The sequence below is a fragment of the Melanaphis sacchari genome, unplaced genomic scaffold, assembly GCF_002803265.2.
Source record: "Melanaphis sacchari strain LSU unplaced genomic scaffold, SCAv2.0 Contig0_pilon_pilon, whole genome shotgun sequence".
Classification (NCBI taxonomy): domain Eukaryota; kingdom Metazoa; phylum Arthropoda; class Insecta; order Hemiptera; family Aphididae; genus Melanaphis; species Melanaphis sacchari.
In genome coordinates this window covers 7,401,408-7,424,521 of record NW_020270366.1, presented here as the reverse complement: position 1 = coordinate 7,424,521, position 23,114 = coordinate 7,401,408, and the positions used below count along the sequence as shown (strand labels likewise).

Here is a 23,114-nt window from a genome sequence, read left to right as displayed (position 1 = left end):
TTTTTTTTTTATTATTATTATTATAGCTTCAAGTTTACAACTAATATAGCTCAACAATTATATAAAAAAAAAAAAAAAAAAAAAAAAAAAAAAATATAATAAAAGTCACAAATAGACCTAAACTGGTAAAGTATATAATACCATAAAAATAATATTTAAAATTAATAAAATAATAATTAACGTACAACCGATATATCAATAAATAATCTAATTTTATTATGGAAAGCAATTAAAAAAAAATTACTTACCTATGTATTTAATCATACATCTACCTAATGGATATTATTAATTAATAATACGTATAAAAATACATTTTTTAAATGATGGGCATACTCCTATGTATAAGATATTATTATAAATCTAAATTACATTCAAAATTATGTGTATACAAAAAAAAAATAAATATCACGTTTTACTGTACTATTCAAAATTACTCATTTTTTTTTTTTTTTTTGTTCAATTAAAAAAAATTTATCATGCAATTATGTGCTATAATTATGCATTTAAACATATACATACGTAATATAATATAATTTAATAGTAAAAAAGACAACAGTAAACCTCTATACAAAATATAATGACTAAAAGAAACTACAATAATTTAAAGGTTTATATTTTATAATACTGCAAATAAATTAACATCTCATCAAGAAATTGACGGATACAATTTTTTTTTTTAAATATTTAGGTTTTTTAATTTTATTTAGTAAGTTGAATTGAGAACTATACTAATATAATATTTTAAAAATATTATCCTAGCTCAAATATATATGTCCGTATATTGACAACAATTAAATCATGTATTATGAGTTTATATAAAACAACAATAATGAAACTAGTCTGAAAACGATTAAAAGTAAATATTAATATGTTTAACTTACTTTAGAGTTAATAGGGTGTGCCATTTTTGCAGCCACTCTATTTACAGACGTTGTGGTTGTATTTAAACGAAATTTTTTGTATACAGATACTCTTGTCTGCTCGTTAATTCGTTTGCTAGTTGTCAATTTTTTGTTTATTTTTTCTATGGTTTTCTTCTTATTTGCCATGACGTAAATTTTCACCCCTTATTTATTTTCTATACTAAGAATATCGTTACTTTACTAATAATATTGTAAGTAATAAAATATTACAATATACTTAATACTAGTTTTGTAAACAATATTTCTAGTTACTATGGTTGAAAAAATCCCGTAAAAAAAAAAAAAAAAAATTACACGTTTATATAGTTCTCGCATGATCCCCATCAAACATAAGACTGATGACGACGCGTTTCCATGGTGAACTAACTTATGGAACACTTTAACACAAATGCTCTATGCAACATATTATTTTATAGTGTTGTGAGTATATTTCGATTTATTTAAGACTTTGCACTATTAGGAGACGTTTATTAGATATAGGTGTAGTATTAAAATAGTCTATTTCAGTTGTCTTATAAATTAAAAAATAGTTCATACATTTATTGAAAAAGTAAGTCTTACGTTTTCAATCATTATCATATTTCATTATTTTCTACTTAGTTATATGAACTAAACATGTAAATATAATTGAAAACCCATGTTAATATATGTGATAAAATAGTATTAAATTAGATATCATATAAAATGTATAACATTTCTATTTAATTGTGATAAATGTGATAAATATCGATTTGTAGTAAATAAACTATCATGAATATACTATAAAATAACACGTTCAATAAAATAACCTATATTGATTATAAGAAACGAAAATTTCAATATATTTTTTAACTTACATTAATAATCTAATATTTTATAACTGCTAGATTATTGATAATATTTAGAACATTATTTTTAGATCATGATTTTAAATAGTATCAAGTTTTTAGCTTTATTATACTAACTATTTATTTGAGCTATGTAATTTCATATAATAGTAATGTAGTGATAAGTACAGTACTCCTTTATGTCTTTATAAAAAGAATTATAACTATGCAAATCAATTAAGTTTTTTTATTTACATCAGTATTATTTGAAAAAAATACAAGGTAATGAAATTATTGTTATATAAAAATGACATACGTAATAATATAAAATATACAAAATAAAATACAATGTACAATGATCATTAGAAAATATATACAATTTTAAAATCATTACCATTAAAATTATATGTAATATCGGTATTAACAGAATTACCGGTTGACATTAAACTATTAGCTAGTGAAAGCAGAATACAATTATTATGATAATTTAAAATTAAATCTGTCTTTATTTCTTATATTTTTTTTTTTTTTTTTTGTTAATTTTAAGGTTTAATTTACCTTATATTTCTGAATAGTCAATATAATTATTGATTAATTTATGTGAAAAAGAAATATTCAATTATTATCTTCAATTTTTTAATAGAGACATTTTAAATAATTTTAAATTTCAATTTTCATTACAATAATGTAAATCTCTTTGAACTCTACAGATATACCTAAGAAAATATCAAAAACAGAAATTGATTCTATTTTAATTTAGGTAATACTTAAAATATTAGTACTAAAAGTCGTATAATGTTTATATTTTGTATTTGATTCTAAAATAAAAGAAGAAATATTAGTCCAAGGACACAGCGAATGCGTGTTTATGATATCCAGTACCAGTATCGAACTTGTATTATATCTCGAATAAATAATTTTGTATTTGATTGCGAACACAAATAATTTCAAAATTATGTTTATAGTTAGAAATGAAAAATGTATATTGATGCTATACATTTATTTAAGTCCTCAAATTAAATATAACAGCTAAGGGAACCATACCTAATATTCTATGTATGGAATATATATAAAAATGTTCAAGTGTATTCTATGTTGAAAAATTCATATACATATTTTAAAAACCATGTTAAACTGAAAAATAATGTAAAATCACTAAAAATTATATCTTGACTTGCGACTTATGAATAATGGTAACTTGCGAATTCAGGCAAAAGAAAAACAAACCAATTCAATACAATAAATTGGAAATTAGTCATCGTTTCAAGATTCAAGATATCAATATACCTCTATGTACATATAAAACCGGTGTATACAGAATTTTCTTAAATCAAGGATACAATCATACCTAATTTAACAATAAATTTCTTTGCATTGGATAAAACAGTAAAAAATCGTTTACATGAAAACCGGATTTTAATAAAACTTATAGCGTTAATGCAGTTCGGCTTTTTCAGATTTTATAAAAACGAAGACGACTTAGCAGCCGTCCTTACATAATACTAATAAATTACGTTTTAATGTAAAATCTCGAATCAACGAAACCGTGAAGTTACGAAACACTAAAATAATGATTGAATAAAATATACTTTTGTTGAAAAATTATATTTTCGATATGTATCTGAAGATTCATGAAGTTATGATCTTAAGTATTAGTTAAATATATACCTATTAAACTTAATACACTCTATTTATATTGTTGCAATAGTACGCTTATTCCCCAATAAGCTAACATTTTATTATAATCATTAATCATTAATCAATGATTTGGTTAAATTACTAAGTATTAAGTAATAATTAGTACTTTAATAATATAATTTAAAAACAACTAAACGTGATTAAATTTATTTTCTAATAATAAAATAATTTAAAAAAAAAAAAATGTTTATTTTTACTAAATATTAAAATGTTTATCATCATAATAGTTACACTTAATTACTTACTAAATAATAAATACACAATAAGCATCCATAAATCGATTCTCACTCAAAAAAATAAATAAATATTTAAACATAAACAGATTTAACATTTGTTATAGGTACAGATTATTTTAATACATGTTTTTGAATTGTATTATTAATTTATAATATTATAATAATAATTCAAGCAAACCTATTCTTAAATTATTATTATGGTATGTGTAAATTGAGTTGCATATATTATTGCGCCTTATCAGTAGCCATAATAAAGATTAAAAACACAATATTATAATATATTAAAAAGTACTTAAGTGCGTATGTATTTGTTACGAACTTTTTTTTTACAAGATAAGCTTAAAGATAAAGTTATAATTAGGATCAGTATAACAAGAAATTACCAATAATTATTACCATCGTATGGATAATTATAATTATTTACTGTAGATTTAATTACATATTTTAATAGTATTTCATAATATAATCTGATCACATGAATAGAGACGTTTAACTGCATTAATAAATGATCTAACAAATTTTCGATGCTGCTATTACATAATAATTATTGTGTATGCAGCGTAACTTATGCTTAATATTCATGTTGACATAAATTTCAAAGTAACTTAATTTTACATTTAATTATAGGTGAATGATCGGTTTCGTGAAAGTGCCAATTGAAGATTTTTACACAGAAAATAATAATATCTATAACGTAAAGTCAACCCCAACGATAGTAATAAATTCGCCAGTGCACAATATGTGCGCGGTACTATGGGCACGCCGCGTGCCACTGCTGGCCTTTTACCATTGCACAAACCTTTACAAGTCACGAGGTTGTACATATAAATGACAATACCGTGATTTTTGAACATTTGTTTTCCACCAGTGGCAATAATATCCTTTGGTTAGTTATTATTTCACAATATATTGTTTGTAATTTAATTGCATAGTGTTGTGATTGCATACCCGCCATCGTTATTATAACATACCTAAAAACAAATTATGCTTTCTGCTGCTATTGCTGCATGAGTATAATAGTTATTACTGCAATTGAGTAAAAACTCTCCCAATAATAACTGCCATAGACTGGATCTATATAACAAATGTCTAAAATTAATATTACACCATTAATAATGTATTATGCATTTATGCCGATGATGTTGTATGAATTATTACTATCAACGTCTATACACTATTATATTTCTCAAGTATATTACAATGAATTGAATAGATGATTAAATAATATCTTGAAAATTATAATCATTTATCGTGTCATGTTATAAAAAAAAAAAAATAATCAACACCTATCCAATTTATCTTATATTATTCTTTCTAATTAAATTTGTATAAATTTATAAAATATCCGGTTTAGTAGTAGTGCTTAATAATTTCATGATGTTTATAGTTAACGTATCATTTTTTATCTTTTACTTATTATTTTCCCTATTTTATATTACACGTTTAAAAATATTCACTATAGTACTTATTTTTTAATCTTCGTCATTTTTTTTGTGTTTATCACTAATAAATTAATTAATAATTAAATAAATAGTTACCCTATGCTACTGAACAAAATAATATATATATTATATAACATACTGGAAAATATTAGATTATAGACTGTGGTCAATTGAGCAGTCATTATAATTTGTTTTATAATTTTAATTCTCTTAAATTGCATTATTATAATTTTTTTGTAGATAATAATGTTTATTGGAAATTAAATAATTAAAAAATAATCTAAATTAATTGTTAATTACATAATTTAATAATATTAATAAATAATAATTTGCACAAAAAAAAAAATAATAATAATATTAATACCTAAACGTATTTAGTTTAATTGTATGTAGTCAATTTTTACCTCATACTAAGATTTTAGATTAACTAAATTATACATTATGATTTTTTATTATTTATCATAAATAGACTAATAAAAATAAAACCAAAAGTAAACCAAAATAGTTTATTTTTACAAACATTGATCCATGAATATGTTTCGTCATGACTACATATTTTATAAAGTTTGATAACATACGTATATTTTCAATACCAATTATTTAGAATAATTTAATAAATAAAAACTACACATATATGATCTATATGATCTATTATAACAAACAATAAGTTTTTGTAAAAAATACTTAAGAAAAATCATTTGTTGTGTATATCAAACAAAAAATTAAATAATATTTCAATACCATTTAAAACTGTAATTTTAACAAATGTATGTAAATATAAAATATCTAAATGATTTTTAATAAGGAAATAAATCTACTACCTCTAGAAATTTAAATTTAAACCTAATTTTGAAAATTCCCTATTTCATAATACAAATAAAGAATTACTTGCAGGTTTTATGATTAGAATAATTAATATTTATAATTTATACTTGTTAGTTGGTATTTTCTCCATATTCAATAGTAATTGTATTAAGTAAAAAAAAAACACATTAAACATAAGATGAAAATTTAAATTAAAAATTTTATATATAGAGTTTCAACTCTATACTATCTCGAGTATAATATGTGAATATCTAGTACCTATACAAAATATAAATAAGGATATATTCGTAATGATATAAATATTAAAGTAGTATAAGAAATAGTACACTCATCTAATATGAATCATGGATATTAATCTAAAACTATAATAGTGGTTTCCAGCGTAGTAATTTTATATTTGACCTTAACGTCAAAAATAAGTAAATATATTGTTGGTGTCTAATATTACAGAAAATATTTAGGATCTAGAAAAGTATATAATTTGATTTAATTTTATAATTAATGATACGAGAGTGATTTCAGCATCAAAACCGTGTTTTCTATCATTTATATAATCATTTATAATACTTAACATGAATTAAATAAATACATTTGTATTAAAATACTTATTTTAAATATAATAAAATAATCGAATATCAGATACTTAAAAAAAAAATTTTTTTAATTTTCTTCTGTAAATTTTTGCAGTTTGGTTAAATGAATTTCTATTTATTATCATTTTATAAGCTTACGATTTTAAATCTTATTAAAAAATGTCCTTTAGTGATCACCTAAATAAAATACAATTATAAAATAACTAATGAATATACATTAATTAATGTATTGAATTATATACTGCAACAATGACGACCAATGGGAATCAATTTCCTTCCTATGAAGCATATACTGTTGAGTCTTACACTCATATAGTAGTGGTTTTAGTTAGAACATACAACTAATAACCTTGAACTTGCATTGGGATTTTCAAAACATAAATTTAATTATTTTACGTATTATAATTCTTACTAATCGTATAAAATATTATTATATAAGTTTCTTAGGAAAATTATGAGAATATAATATGTAATATCGAGAAAGAAAATATATTATGTTATGAATTAATTAAGTAAACGTGTTATTTTTTATTCAAAATAAAATACTGGTTACAATAAATGTTGTAATAATTTTAAACATTTACTTTAACTAATATTTTACGTGTTTTTTTAAAAACAAAATAATTACTTTTTCAAAGTTATATTTCATTAAAAATAACATGGCATATTATAACATAGGTAGTATAAATATGTATGTGTTAAGTATTTATTCATTAAGAATTAGTTAGATATGGGTAATAGGTACATTACACCAATATAAGATATTTTATCATAACAGAAAACATATAGTAAATAATGTGATAATGATGTATTTTTGTAAGTTTTTAGTATTAAACATATTAATAAATTATTATAGCATGAACATACTTTAAATAAACCATTTATTGATTTTATCAAATTTTTATTAAATTCTAATAGTTGGATCTTATTAATAATGGATAAACACTAATATCTAGATGTTTTCAAGTTATTATATTTCTTAATTTTGTGTTTAAGTTTACAATTAAAAAAAATAACAAAATGTCAGTGAATATCATTATAGACTAAAGAGAATGCCGATAACATCTTCTGATAAAACTAGTTTTAAAACATATAAACTCAAATCTATATGAGTTATAGTGTGTTAGCGTGTTAAACATAGATAATGATATTATATGAATATGATCATCAATAATATTTTGTATATATGGTAAATTTATGAAATATAAATAGTAATATATTATTTAAAACTAAAATTATATTCCATAAAAGTACACACATATATATTTAAAATTGCCCATGAAAAAATATTAATCGATCACCAATGATGATAGAACAGACTACCCAAAAATATTTGCCATACATCAACTGACAATAATAGTATAATTATTATAGATTCAGAAAAAGTCGCATATTATACATTTTATAACCAAACCTTCATGTTGTAGCTTAATAAATTAAAATCCTATTTCATTCGAATCACTGTTGATATTTCTCGTAAAAAATATATTATAGTATATTGTCTTGTATTGTAAAAATAGATATAGATAAGTCATCAAGGATTTACAGACAATATATATTTAAATGAAAAGGTTGACGACTATTTTAAATTATTACTGAAACTTTTAGATATCCCTATCAATACGAGTATATTACTATTAATTTTACAAGTCCTTCGAATAAATTAAAACACATTATAGTTTTAATATTTTTTTAGAAATTTATATAAGATATTAAAATATACTTGAATAAATAATTTTTATTTGTTATATTTTCACCGACTATCTAAATAATTAATCGTTATTAAAACAATATATATATATATATATACATATATTATTCCAGAAACTATAGACATCAAAAAATCAATCAGATTTCAATAAACACAATACTTAATAATTCGTTATTATATATAATACCAAACTTGTTTTTGTTAAATACAATTGAAAATTATAATAGCCTATAAATTATCTTAATATTTTATTTAAATCTATAACTCCCTTCTATAACACTATTAGTTCACTTTTGACCATGAAATTAAATTATCATTAAGCTCATATTAGAGAGTTTGAACATTTTGTATGAGTCAATAACATACTTCCACCTTTAGGTTATATGCTTTTAATATTTAATTTTACGTACTTTAAGGCTTAGAATCGTCTATAATCTAAATGATATAAATTTAAGACTCATTTCTTTTTATAACCACAAACAAATAACAATTTCAATGTCAACCAAGTATTTAAAATATTTTTGAGTTTTAAATTAATTGTTCGTGATTTATTATGAAATGAATGATTAAAAATAATAAATCTGATTCATTGAGAATATAAACGTTTTGTTTAGATGACATATACATACAAGAAAAAAATCGTAGTGAATAAAATATTTACATACTTAAAATGAATATTTAAACAATATTTGTATAAGTAATAAACATTGAGTAATCGCTAATAGTAATGTATTACTTTCTGAAAAGTTAATATAATAATGAGTTTAGTTTTTAAGTTAAAACACCGGTTACAGGCTGGAGACATCGCATATTTCGTTTTTTTTTTATTTTAGAAGAAAGTCATGATCCGACAATGGACTTAGATTAAATAATATATACCTAAATTATGCGATTAAAACGTAACAATGGGGATATGTGATCTCAAAAATTAAGTGAAAATAAAGCAAATCTCCAATGTCTATAATATCTACTAATCGATTCATATTAAATAGAACAGATGTCAAATATACAACACTGATAATATGTAGATACCACAGATATTATAATTATTAATATTTTTATATCGTGGTCGTGTTTTTCCCGTGATAATATACCTAATAATAATAATTAGGGCCAGAATGTTGATGACTTTTACATCTTTTTTTTTTAAATATTATAAACTATGTTTTTCTAGCTTAAAATGTATTTCTATAACACATAAATCTGTATAGATAATTTTTATTTTGCATTATTTTTTTCGTTATTTTTCGGTCATTTTTGTAACTCATCAAATCATTTGTCGAAGTTTAAGGTATTATTTTACTATTGTTTACCAATTTAGAAAATAATTAAAATTTATTTTATTTTATCTACATCTCTTATAAAAACTACATAAAACAAATTTTTAAAATTTTTTTTTTTTTAGATTAAAATTAGTTTCAATACATTTTCACTCAAATCAAAATGCGGATGAACCAACATAAATTGTAATTATTAATTAAAAAACCAATAAAATAATTGTTTAGTTCGATACATTTTTAGCGTTTTTAAATATTTAGATCATGCAATTTTTTAGGGTATTATTTTGTATTTTTAGGTAATAAATAAATTTATTAAGGCATTGACATTCGGGCCCTTATAATAATAATATTTTAAAATATATAATATGTCTTAGAAGTGTCCTTGTCTCGTCGAGCTCGTTGCTGAGAACTAGCGAGAACGCCATCGTAGTGCACACAGCATCGCACACAATCTCCCTACCGGTTCGCCATCGCACTCGTCTGCATATGTGTGTGCGTGCGCGTCTGTGCGGTGTGAGTGTGTGCGCGTGAGTTTTTTTTACAATATTATATATTATTGTTTCCTTACCTGTTTACAGCCGTGCCTATATAAACAAAAACCGGTATTAAATAACTTTTAATTCCTATCCAAAGACTATTGTGTGTGGTGCTGAACGTGGACCGCGTTCAAATTTTATTTTATTTATTTTCCGTAAAAGTCTTCTGTGGACTTCTTCGCGATGGCTGTAAGTATTTTCTTTTAACTGTCACTTATAATATTATAAAACTTTTTATAATATATATTTATATATATACTACTATATAACAATACATTTGTATAATATTATATAAAATAGACGAATATTATTTTTACCATACGAAATCGGAAAAAAATACTATTCAATAATAATTCATATAAAAATATGAATATAACTATTTTTTTTCTTTATAATACATTTACAACATTTCCCTGTAATATATTATTAACCATTTAATGATTCAATACACATACATAAACTTTAGACTGTTTAGATTTTAACTTAACAATTTTACATATAACTAATGTACTGCAATATGTATAAGTTATAACAAAACAATTTAATTATAGTTTTTAACACTTAAATAATTTATATCCAATATAATTTTATTGAAAAATTGTGGAGACTCATTGTAAAATTTAGCTTTTATTGAATTGAGAATTTTTTCGAACTTTTATAGTTCATAATTTTAGAAGGAGTTATTTATTTAAATTACAATTATTAATCTATTTGCATGTATTCGCATAAAGTAAATAGTAGTTTATATCTAGATTATAATCACCTAAGCCAATACTATATGAGTTATGAGTTGTTACCTGTTTTATTTTTTAAATAATTTTACAATAATATTCATTACACCTTAGACTTACTATTAAGAGCTAAGAGAGAATGTATACTTATTTTATTGGCATAGTTATCTATGTATTTAATCTTTGAATAAAATATTAATAAATACAATATATTCTCGTAGGTAATCAAATATTTTCTACAACATCATTAATAAGTTTTAACAAATAAGTTATATATAAGTTTTATATTTTTGTTTGACAGAGTCGTTAGTCAATGGCACTTTGATTTTTAATATATTAATGACTATTACTACACATAAAAAGTAGTTAAAGTTCTATGAATTTTCATTATTTTTTCGTATTAAAATAAAATCGATTGGTAAAACTTAAAGTTGAATTTAAGTAAAAATATTTGTATAAATATATTGATAATTAAACCGATGTAATAAATGTATTAAAAAATTATATCTTTCATATTTTGTTTGTTAGTTAATTAAATATATTGTACTTCCTAATTAAAATATGTTTTTGTTTAAACATTTTATAAAGTTAAAAATAACTTGTTCAACAAGTAATAATAAATATACAACTTTTTACAATATTCTATATTATTGAAAAAAGAAAAATGTTAATTTATTTATATTTTCAAAATTCATAATTTAGTATTATAAACGCAATTTTAAATTTATTGAGTAATAAGTAATATACAATGAATATAAATATTTAATTGGTATCTACAAATAAAAATATATTACTAAATCTCACTTAATACCTTTTTATAAAAGTTTTGCAATATTATGGTAGGTAGATAATTAACACATTTTTTTTAAATATCTTTTCCATATTATTTTTGAACTCAATATCATAGATTTATGTTTCGATATAATGATTATTTTTTAAACTAAAGGTAACTTCATACAACCAAAAAACGAATTTAAATTAGTTGATTTATTATCAGTTTATTATGAAAACCATTCTCTGATAATTTAATAATATTACAATGGATCTTTCCTTATGCATATATTAAAATATTGGGAATTTGCCACATTTTATAATGTAAAAATTTAACATTTCATATTAGTTATATACATGTTATAATACTTTTGATTCATAAAAAGTTTGGAACATAAATGACCTACATTGTCGAGATCATCAAATTTACCAACACACCTTATTAGTTATTATGTTTGTGTGATCATCATGATAGCGTTGGTGGATAATATTCATATTATAATCGAGTAATATCTTGTTATGAAACGATCATTTTCCGTTCAGCGAACCGTACAACAAGCAGCAATAATGATTGTTAGACCTCTAAATTTAAGGTCAACAATAATAATATAGAATTGAAAAAAGTTGAAATTTCAATCATTTTACTTTACTTGCCATCTGTGGAATACATATTATATTATAAAAATAATAATTCAAAATAACTTTATAGCTGTCATTTCAAAATCGAACGTCTCTTTGAACCTATTTCACTTTAAAATCACTTTAAAAATGATTATTTATTATTCTTACTAACTTAACACTGTACAATCTGTGTGTATAAATTGTACATTTAATAGATCACTTACTTATATAAATAATAATACACTTCAATTAAACTTATTCAACATTTAACGTATTTTGAACAAGTACTTCTTGTTAGGCAACGCCTAATACATGTTAAGGCGTCACGGCAATGAGTTATGATTACTCCTACGTATTTATATATTATACTCCTATAATGTATACATATTATTAACTATTAAGTTTACAACAAATATATGTGTAAAATTTAGGAAATCCGTATAAAATCAAAGATTATAATTTTCGTGATATGTTTGCTGTTTTAAAAATTCTTAAAAAATAATTAAAATATTATTTGAAATATAAAAACATTAAATATCAACAAATTATTTTGATTTTTAAATAATCCTTGTAACTAACGATTTTGAGTAGAAAATGTATTTACCTACTGATAAAAAAATTGTAGCCAACAGGTTATTTATGTAATTGATATATTATATAGAGGTTGTAGATAGCAATATTTTAATGGTCTTATAGTATAGTTAATTTAGTATGTATTTTATAGTATAAATAACACATAGTAATAAATAGTTAATTATCCAAATGTTAAAGATTTAGAACAATATTTTTATAATACCTTTAAATTTGTATAAAGGTGGGAATAATTTCAAATTGAGAAAAAAATCTGCTATGGTGTTATAATTTTTAATTCTTTAACTTAATATGTTTAACGACCAATATAATTAATTGTTGTTTACTAGAACATAATTACTTTAAACTATAAACTTGATGATATGAATCTTAGTACATAGATAACTTAGTATATTATAAACAAAATTCCTATTTCAAAAAAATACTTTTAATTGTAATTCAACTAGTTAAGAATCATAGTTTCTTGATAACTAAAACGTATTGTTTTAATTATAATTACGAAATTTTAAGCATTTCTAATTTAGTAAGTAATTTGTAATATAAAAACGGGAAAAAAATTAGCGTCGTCTACTACGTAATTTTCAATACCCGTATTTATATTTATCGATAAATATAAATTGCATTTTTCAAGAGAAGAATAAATGTGAAATGTAATCGAATAAAAATACGTAAACTCTTAGCGTCATTTCATAAGATTCGATAAATAAAAACAAATAGCTATCACTTATCTACCGCCAGAAGATTAAAATTTATTCACGACAATTAAACGATAAGTGTATAGATGAAACGTTATGCCAAGAAAATGTATCATCACATCTAGTATTTTTCGACTCATTGGACTTGATGACATTTCGATTGACATCAATGATGACAGACAGTTTGAAAATAAAACAATCGACTGTTTTGGCAAAACACTTCGCAGCCAACACAGACAAACAGCATGTCAAATGTACCTGTAGGATAACTTACCTTTATGTGTTATGTAGACATGTATTGTGTGATGGTCAATTTTCAAATATTTAAAAAACTACGCTAATTTATTTAGCGCGTTTAAACACGTACTTAATTGCTTACTACGAATTCCAAAGCAAATAAATATATTGTTGGTTCTTATTGACATATTATTTTTGAGAAGCTTAATTAACGATTATTATTTAACGCGTAAAATGGAATATCGTGTTATCATGTATGTAATAATTAATAATGAACTATGGATTTTTTAAATTATTGTTAGCGCATCTTTCAACTAAAATATTCCATATAAATGGTAGTATAAAATATTATCCTGATTGTAAACAGAATAAAATTAATTATTTAATTCTGATAGATGCAAATGCCTAAACTCCCAATGTAAAATTATTTCTTTTACATAATAGTTCCTTTCTGTCTATATCAATAATTTGGCACATCGATGAAGACGATTCAGTTGATAAAATAGAGATAATTTTGCTTTCGTTTCATAACAGTTTTAGATTTAACCACACCAAGGACAAGATTTTTCTCATAATATTTAAAATATCATAATCACTCGATGATACCTACTAGAGACTACAAGAGAAATAAGCAAACTTCGTGTATGCACATAAAACGTGTCTGGACGGCAATTGTATTTATCCTTGTCCGAAATATATTTACATAGTAACCTATAGATAATGGATATTATTCACATAAAAATGTTGACATGATCTAAATTTACATACTAGTCCCGTAACGTCTTTATTTTTTTTTCGTTTTTATGTAATTTATATGAATATATTTTAATAATAAAAAACATTTAATATGTTCACTTTCTTTTAAGACATACTACTTGAAAACGTATAACTCATACATAATATTTTAAGGTAATAAGGTAACAATGTATTTAATATAATATTAATGTAAAAATAATTGATCGCCCAATTAAAATAAGCAAAAATACTATAGCTATGATGTAATATAATATTCATATGAATATATTATAATGCAAATTTATAAGCTATAAAAAATTACGATAAAAATAGTTAACACCCTGTAAAGGACCTAAAATAAAATGTTTTGTTTAAATTATTTTACATTGAAACACATTTAAATTATTATTGCAATAAGTTTTCAAAAAAATATAATATATAACTTACAAGTTCATACAAAATGTGGGTTTCACATGTAAAATTAAATTATAATAGTTATTCTTCCAATTACCATTATAAAATATGGCATATATAACAATATGCACTGTGTTCATATCCTAAATTATTTTAAACAAATCACCTTGAAAAAAAGGTTAAATTATAAATATACAATATTAATCAAATCTATTTGTAAGTATCAATACAATAATGTGATACTATTTACGATATATTAGGCTATGAGATCGATTGTTTTTATGATAATATTGTATTCACAACTTTTGCTTTATTGTCTAATACCGAAATTGATTTAAATAATTTAATTACTTTGAAACTACATATCATGTAAAATGAATTGAAAAACTATAACTAAGAATAATGTTGAAACCATATGTTCTTATGACCTTTGTAACTAAATATTTTTCATTCTTTAAAAAATACCATTAGTATGCTTTTGATGAAATCATATAAATACTACAAATTATGCAAATATTGTTATGTGTTATATATATATATACATATATATTATATACACACATATGATATTATTTATTACCAGCAATCGTTAATTAGAAGTATATAGGTAAAAATATAAAAGTATAAAAATAATAATTATGCATTTACCTACTTTAATAATGTAACAAAATTATGTTATAAAAAATTTTCTATAATATATAAAATACAAAAATAAATTTTATTTTTATGATTTAAGTGCAAATTAAGCACTTTAAAAAAAAAAAAATTAAACTTAATATTTTTTATTTAACTTTTATTAAATTAAATGATCTGGCAGAATATCAAATTAGTCAGACCAGTTTCCGAACTGTAAGTTTTTACTAACTCTTTTGTATAATAAATAGGTACAGTCACAAATATCCTGGAATTATCTGTACAGGTTATAATATTATAATATGTTATATTATCTACTAAAAAGATAATTATTTCACCTTGAAAGTTCCAATTATTTAATATTATTATCTCAGAACACACCACTATTATAGGTGGTCAATTAAATTGTGTTTATGCATGTACGACGTAAGTACATAACTTGTAATTATATAAAATTTAAATAAATATGTTAATTTATTTATTTTTAGATATACTTGTTGGTACTAGGTAGGTAGGTACGTATCTATTAAATAATTTGATTGAATGTACCAATAATATATTTTAGTACAGAGCTGATAAAGAACAAAAAAATACGGGTTTTACAAATCTTAAAAATTATATGAAAAATTATGTATTTACTAATAATAGACAACATTTTGTATTAAGTTTTATAACATTATACATATCTTACCTAATAATATAATTGATAAATATTACTTGTATATTAATATACTATTATAGTACCTAATATGTACATTAGTAAATCGACATCAGTATTCATTTTTACAGGGAATAATATGACATGTAATTTATTTTTTAAATAGAATAAATTTATTCATCTTTTTTTTTCAGTTGACCATTGTGTTGGTGTTGACTATCTTAAGTGTAGCAAACTATGGTAATACATTTGAATTTTCTGGACTTGACCCATCAGTACAAATCAAATCACAACTAAAACCAACCATAAAACCATTTTCTGCACAAACTAACCAAGTAAATTAAATATTAATTAATTTGTGTACACCAATTCTTACGATTGTAATTTTTAATAGCCTTATCAAGGAGACCAATTTAAGTCAACGTTTGGACACAATAGTGTACCTGCAAAGCCTTTCGGAGCACCATTTGATCACTTTAAATCATCTTATCAGCCTGACCAACCATTCAGAACAAATTATCAACCATTTGGACCTTATCCTGGTTACCCAGGACCTGTTGTATACCCCGGTTACGGTGGTTATCAAGGACCAGAGGCTTACTCCTCTCCGCCTTACCGTTTTAATGAACCCAACCACAAGCCATTTGGTTTTCAACCATTCCCAGCACCGGTTCAGCCAACGTTCAATCAATACAAATTTGGTCCAGCAAAAAAATTCAATAAAAATTTCCCAGGACTAGTCGATTTCAATCAAGCAGGAAAATATTTCCATGAACACCAATTGGGAGCATATCATGGACCTGAATTTTCATCTGCTATTGTGCCTGCAGAACATAATATTAAACAATCAAAACCTAAAGATACGTTATTAAGCAAACCAGTTTTTCCGACTTTACCTGAATTCGGATTACATAAGCAAACCAGCTTTGGACTTCCTTCGCCATCATTCAAGTATCCAGTACCAAACTTCCCACCAATTCAGGTATGGCTAAAATAATTAAAAATCAATCATATTTTATCATAGTGTGTGATTCTAAGTATGGGGTCCTCGACTGTATTTAATCTCAAGACCTCAATAAACTTCTAGACTCATTGGGACTCTTTAGGTTGTAACTTCAAAGATACAATTTTACTTGTATATGTAATTATTCATTAATATCACATATAATTGTTTATGAAACTTACGAGTATATTATAGTTATACTAATGGTTTTTTTTTTTATTTGGCTTTATTTTTGATTTGCTTCTTCTTCTTGGTTTTATCCATTCAAATGAAAAAGTTTAGATAAATTACATCATAGAATTCTGTTAAGAGTAAATTTGGTTTTTTTTTTTTTTTTTGTTGTTGTTGAATAAATATCTATTTTCTAATTACGATTCATATCCATGATGGTTATTATTTGTTATTACGGTAAAATTATTTAAATGTATGTCAAATAAAAACAAATTTTTGGTTGCGAATTTCGTGATGATTGTAATTTTCCATAAACTTAATACTATTTTACACAACGAGGATGGACTGTGGTTTCAATTTTCAATATAAATATTCATATTACCTTACACATACATCTTTAATATTAACCTACTACCCAGGTGATTTTTTTTTCTTAGTATAAATGTATGAGATTATTAATTTGAATTGTAATGCTTATATTGCATAATATAATATATAAGTTTATTTAGTTTTATATGTTAATACTATTTTACAATAATTAAAAAACTATTAATTATTATTAGTGTATTATTAAGTATAAAGAAAGGTTTTTTTATTTAATTATAATTAAACATAAAAATTTGAAAAATAAAACATAAAGTAGTATAATTTAAAGTTTGATAATATTATAAATATTTAGAATAGTTTTAAATAAAATTATCAATGTCCTTTTTGAAACTTAATACGAAAATTTATTTCAATATCTTTTATGAAATATTATCGATTATATTTTCTGTTAAACCATGGTACCTAACGTATCACTATTTTAAATATTATCACATTGTAATTTCAACCGATAAGCTTATAAAATTTCAATTGACATAACTAATGGGTGGAATTTATGAGAACTCGAGCCCCCCTCCCTCAGATTTAAAAATCTAGTAAATTTATGAAGATTATGATGACAAAATCAGCATAGTATATTATTTTTATTTAAATAATATTAATTGTGACCATAAAAGTATAAACCAAAAGTACATTATTTAGTATAGAATTCATTACCTACTGATAAAATATTATTTCTAATAATACTTTAATGAACCTTTTACGATTTTGTTATTCAGCCTTTCGTCAGCACCATACCGTCAGTAAAGAGCGTGCCCACTACAGTCATTCCGGTGGATGCTGTAAACATCGAAAAAAAATTCGGCGGAGCTGAAATCACTACTTCTGTTATTCCGTTGTCATCGGCTCAAGATGAATTGGCAACGGTGCAACAGCAATCCGCGGAGGTCACAGGCGAGCCATCGGCAGCAACACCTTCCAGTCCCGCTCAGGAGGAGGTCACTGCCGGTGACGTCTCTGCCGCCGAAGTGCCCGCAACTGAAGTAACGATCAACAATGAAGTGCCCGCGGCCCAGGATGCCGCCCCGGCAAAAGAACAAAGCGCGCCATCGTCGGAGAGCAACGAACCCAACACCGATAGCGAGAAGATCGCACCTGCCCCGGAAACCCAAGACTCTGTCAAGGAACTGAGCCCTGTTGTGGTAGCCGAAGAAGTTAAAGAAACCTCAAGCGGCGCACCAGCTGAACTTTCAAACGACCCCATCGAGTTGACCACCATCAGCGGATCCGAAACCACCTCCGCGAAATCCGAAGTAGCCACAGAAAACAAATCCGAGACCGGTATTGAAGCCGGTAAGTAGGTTTTTATTTGTTCTTCTGTACATCATAATAAAAAATCTTAGTGATGTAAGCGTAGACGCGTTAACGCTATAAGACTTAAAATCCATTAAAAAAAAAAAAATGATGAGTTGCATTACTTCTACTCATAGAAACGTGTATTTTATCTAGAAACAAAAGGGTGTTGTGAATCATAATGACGTTTAAAATCACTAAATCATATTCCACCGCGCACATAGATCGTATGATTATAAATTATAATATGTAAATCGGACAAATTTAAAAATTTAATTTAAAACGAACATTTTTATTTCACACCCGATAAATTGCCTTGTCATTTCGGAATAATTCCACTACAGTTGCCCGCAAATAGTAAACATTTCGTGCGATAATTTCAGATTCAATTATAAAACCTAATCTCGTCCGAAATGAGTGTGTTTCATTACTAAGTATTATAAATTAATTCAATTGAAACAGTCGAGTTGACCGCTAGCGTTCAATGACTTACAAAATTCATTCGTCTCACAAATAATTATTACAAAGATCTCCTCCAGTGCGTAATATTATCTAATGAGGCCAATGTACCGTTTTGAAATATTATTGTTTGTATTTTCTTATTAAATAACTGAATATTATATTGTTCAAATACAAACAAAAAACTGGCAAGTTTGATATGCCAGTTCGTAAATACGCCGCAGTGAGTTTGATTAATTTTTGTTGGCACAGTTTTATGAGTCATATATTCGAGCACGAGTTCATTAAAAATTTGATGAGTAGCTGCGATTACTATCATATTTACCCAATGGCCAATACTGACCATGCAAACTAAAAATATGATATCTGATGAGATTGACGTAAAAATATAATATAAACATACTTACATTGTGGTTAATAACTGCAATGATTATATGAATAAGATATTAAGATTTTATATGATACGTCATTTTAATCTCGTGATGATATATTTTATTCGTGGACGTGCTTTAAATTAATACCTAATAAAGAATCACGTTAGAACCCTGATCATGATTTTAACGAACAATATATATATATATTATATGGTGCCAATATGGCAATATGTTCGAAGATCGTTGTCTGACAACTATTTTGAATTTTATTGTGAATTTTAAATTTATGACAATCATTAAAATTATAAATTCTTATCTTGATCCTACAGCAAGCTTGCCAAGTCTACCCACCAAATTGCAGAACTCGAATTTTGGTTCCATATCGGACACCTCATCGCTGGGTCTATTCGATTCATCGGGATTCCCGAACTTTGGACAGTCCTTTGGTGTCCAACAGCCGTCGTACTACCCCTACTTTGATACGCCCAAATTTTCGGAAGAAGAACTGAAAGCATTCGCGGCTAACTTCGGAACCAATGTCCCACAGTTTGGCCAGGTTGCCGGAAGCGCAGACCCAGTGGTAAAAATCACCGAGGGCACTTTAAACAGTCCGTCGGCTGAAATCGCAACCAAACTCGAAAGTGAAGACAAGGTTAAGAGTGATGACAAAACCGTGAGTGAAGAGAAGAAAACAGTTGTCGAATCTCAATCCCGCAACATCCCAGAAGCACAGCCGAAGTTCAGTTCTGTACAAATAATCCGAGACGACCCATTCAACGGACAATTTCCTTTGTTGTAAGTATAAAATAATCGGAGTCTATAAAATATCTACTTATAGGTAATTCGTCTAGTAATTTTCGAGCGACATGATCGACGGAATTTAAAACTTAAATCGTATTAGAAAGGTTCGAAATAAAACGAATAAACGATACCACTAATATTATAGACTTCCAAACTTAATATCTATTCTAAAATGAATTCAGCAGTGCTATTAAAATCACACAAAACTGTACTTATTTTATTAAAATTATTGTGAAACAATTTTTTTTATTTTATACTAATATAAAAAAACTCAATTATTGAAACACATGATTTTTAACTTTTTAATTTAGGTATTCTGAATAGTTTCCAACTCGGGAAATATAATAAATGCGGGTTTCTATAAATAAAAAGACGTTGGTCGTGTTTTTATACATTCTGCGCACGGTACAAAATAATAAAAAAGACTTATTTATTTATTTTTTCGAATGTATAAGTAGTGATGTATGTATTATTAAATAAACATTAAAAAAAAGTCTTCACACTAATAAATCTGCGCTGCGGTAAACAATGAATAGCCAAATTTTACTAGTCACATCTTGAAGGCTGAAACGCATTTTTAACTATATTATTATATTACTTGCCAATATTAGTAAGCTTATTGCTACCAATATAAAAAACAAACAAATTCAATAACTTCCGAGTTAAACAGTGAAATACTATCATTATAACACTATAATGTACTTATCTACGTCGTATACTTTATTATACAATTTCACTCGTCATGCCTCCTCTCACGTTTTTTAACCGTACCTACGTATGTTTTTCAGGTATGACCCATCCAACTCCGCCTCACCCCTGGACACATACAAGTTCTACAGCCACCCGTCCGTGTCCGCATTGTCATCTCAAGCCTCTCTGGCTTCGTATTCGCCCGAGTCCGCGTTCAGCGACTTCGGAGCCCAATTTCGTCAAGGCTATTTGGTCGAAGGATCGCCCTCGTTGACACCGTTCGCCAAGACAGTCGTGCAGTCCGACCAGACGCCGATTTCCATCTCGTCCCAAGACCATCCACTCCACAGCCAGGTATTCAAATACTCGCAATCGTTTGTGCCGTATCCCGGACTGGTGACCAGCAATAACAACGCTGCCACTTTACAAACCTTCGACGTATCGTCGTCAACAGCCGCGCCAGCCGTCTCCTCCACAACTGCTACCGCCGCTGACGACGTTTCCGTCCAGTCGACTTCCGCTCCAGATGCTGTGGTCGAGAACAGCAGCAGTACCAATGCCCCGACCGTCGAGACAGCTTGAGCTGTCGACGATTTTCTTCCCGCCATTCCCTCATCCTTGGAAATGGTCCCTTTACTCACTTTCCTCGTTCTTCTGATAACAAATCATCCAATATTGTCTTTGTATAATATATTTGTACCATATTCAGCGTTGACTAAACACGGCGATCTGTTCGCACAGTACCGAAGACCGACAGGGTTGCCAGCTAATTTCAAAAGACTATAAACACATACCTATTGTAATTTATTATTGAACCATGATTATGTATTTTTTTTTTTACATGGACGTATTTAAATACAAATCACTATGTATAATAATAATAACCAAACCTTCTAAAAGCATACACTTTTTTTTTCAAGCAGTTATTATAGCGTATTCCTGTTAATGGTTTTTATGTAAAATAATTATTTTACCAGCACGTCATTAAATGCTCATAAAATAAATAGCCAATAGGTAGGTATAAAGCTATATAGCTACTTATAATACTAAAATATAATATATTATATTATATTATATTATTATAATTTATATTATACTTGAAATATATGTATAATGAAAGTATGCGCACGACGCGTATTATCATTATGACAATGTTGAAGAAATGAATCATACCGATTTATAATAATTTTAACTATAAGTACCAGACTGGTACTACCAGTTTATTTGTTCGTGTAACAGACATCGTATTGTGAAAATTATTATTAAGAGACTATCCGTGTACACTTTAAATTTTGAAGGTCGTTGTGTGACGGTGGATGATGAAGTAAGTTTAATAAGTACCTATTATTTATAAGTGATGTATTGTGTCAAATTTAAACCACGCCGCGAAACATTGGTTGTTATAGAGTGTTATGTAACCATCATTCATCTTTACAGAGACTATTTTTTTTTATCGAGAACAAAATACTTAAATATAGTACAGATTTTTACATAACTATTGTCGACATTTAGACATGAATTTTGAATTATAAATAAATTAAATTAATAATAATAGATTCTTATTGTATTAATTTTTAATATAAATATGAAATTCCCAATTTTTATTTATTTTTATATTTATTAATTTATGGATTATTACATTTTTGTGTGTCAGAAAGTTTAATACAAGATTCCTTATAAGTTGATCTTACAACATTCTAAAAATATCGAAAATACACACAGCCAATATCTTATTATGGACAATTTGACAAAATTAGATATCGAAATGATTAATAACGATCTTATAAATAATATAATGCTGTA

At 25.3% G+C, this 23,114-nt stretch overlaps 2 protein-coding genes across 3 annotated transcripts in view; one reads left to right on the top strand and one right to left on the bottom strand.

The window, feature by feature from the left end:
• Positions 1–1,049, bottom strand: part of LOC112603458 (cytosolic carboxypeptidase 1-like) — a 43,589-nt gene extending 42,540 nt beyond the window's left edge. Inside the window, exon 1 of one of the 2 annotated variants that reach the window (XM_025352016.1) lies at positions 882–1,049. In XM_025352016.1, the coding sequence (XP_025207801.1) occupies positions 882–1,049 (168 nt within the window). The remainder of the gene's footprint in view (positions 1–881) is intronic. The other variant, XM_025352025.1, reaches the window with a different exon arrangement.
• Positions 1,050–10,129: 9,080 nt separating this feature from the next.
• LOC112594206 (mucin-5AC-like) lies at positions 10,130–22,201 on the top strand. The gene is made up of 6 exons (XM_025338878.1): positions 10,130–10,239; positions 16,331–16,471; positions 16,531–17,118; positions 18,414–18,987; positions 20,150–20,615; positions 21,410–22,201. Exons 1-6 carry the CDS (start codon positions 10,234–10,236, stop codon positions 21,891–21,893), a joined length of 2,259 nt encoding a protein of 752 aa, XP_025194663.1. The 5' UTR covers positions 10,130–10,233; the 3' UTR covers positions 21,894–22,201.
• The last annotated feature ends 913 nt before the right edge of the window (positions 22,202–23,114 follow it).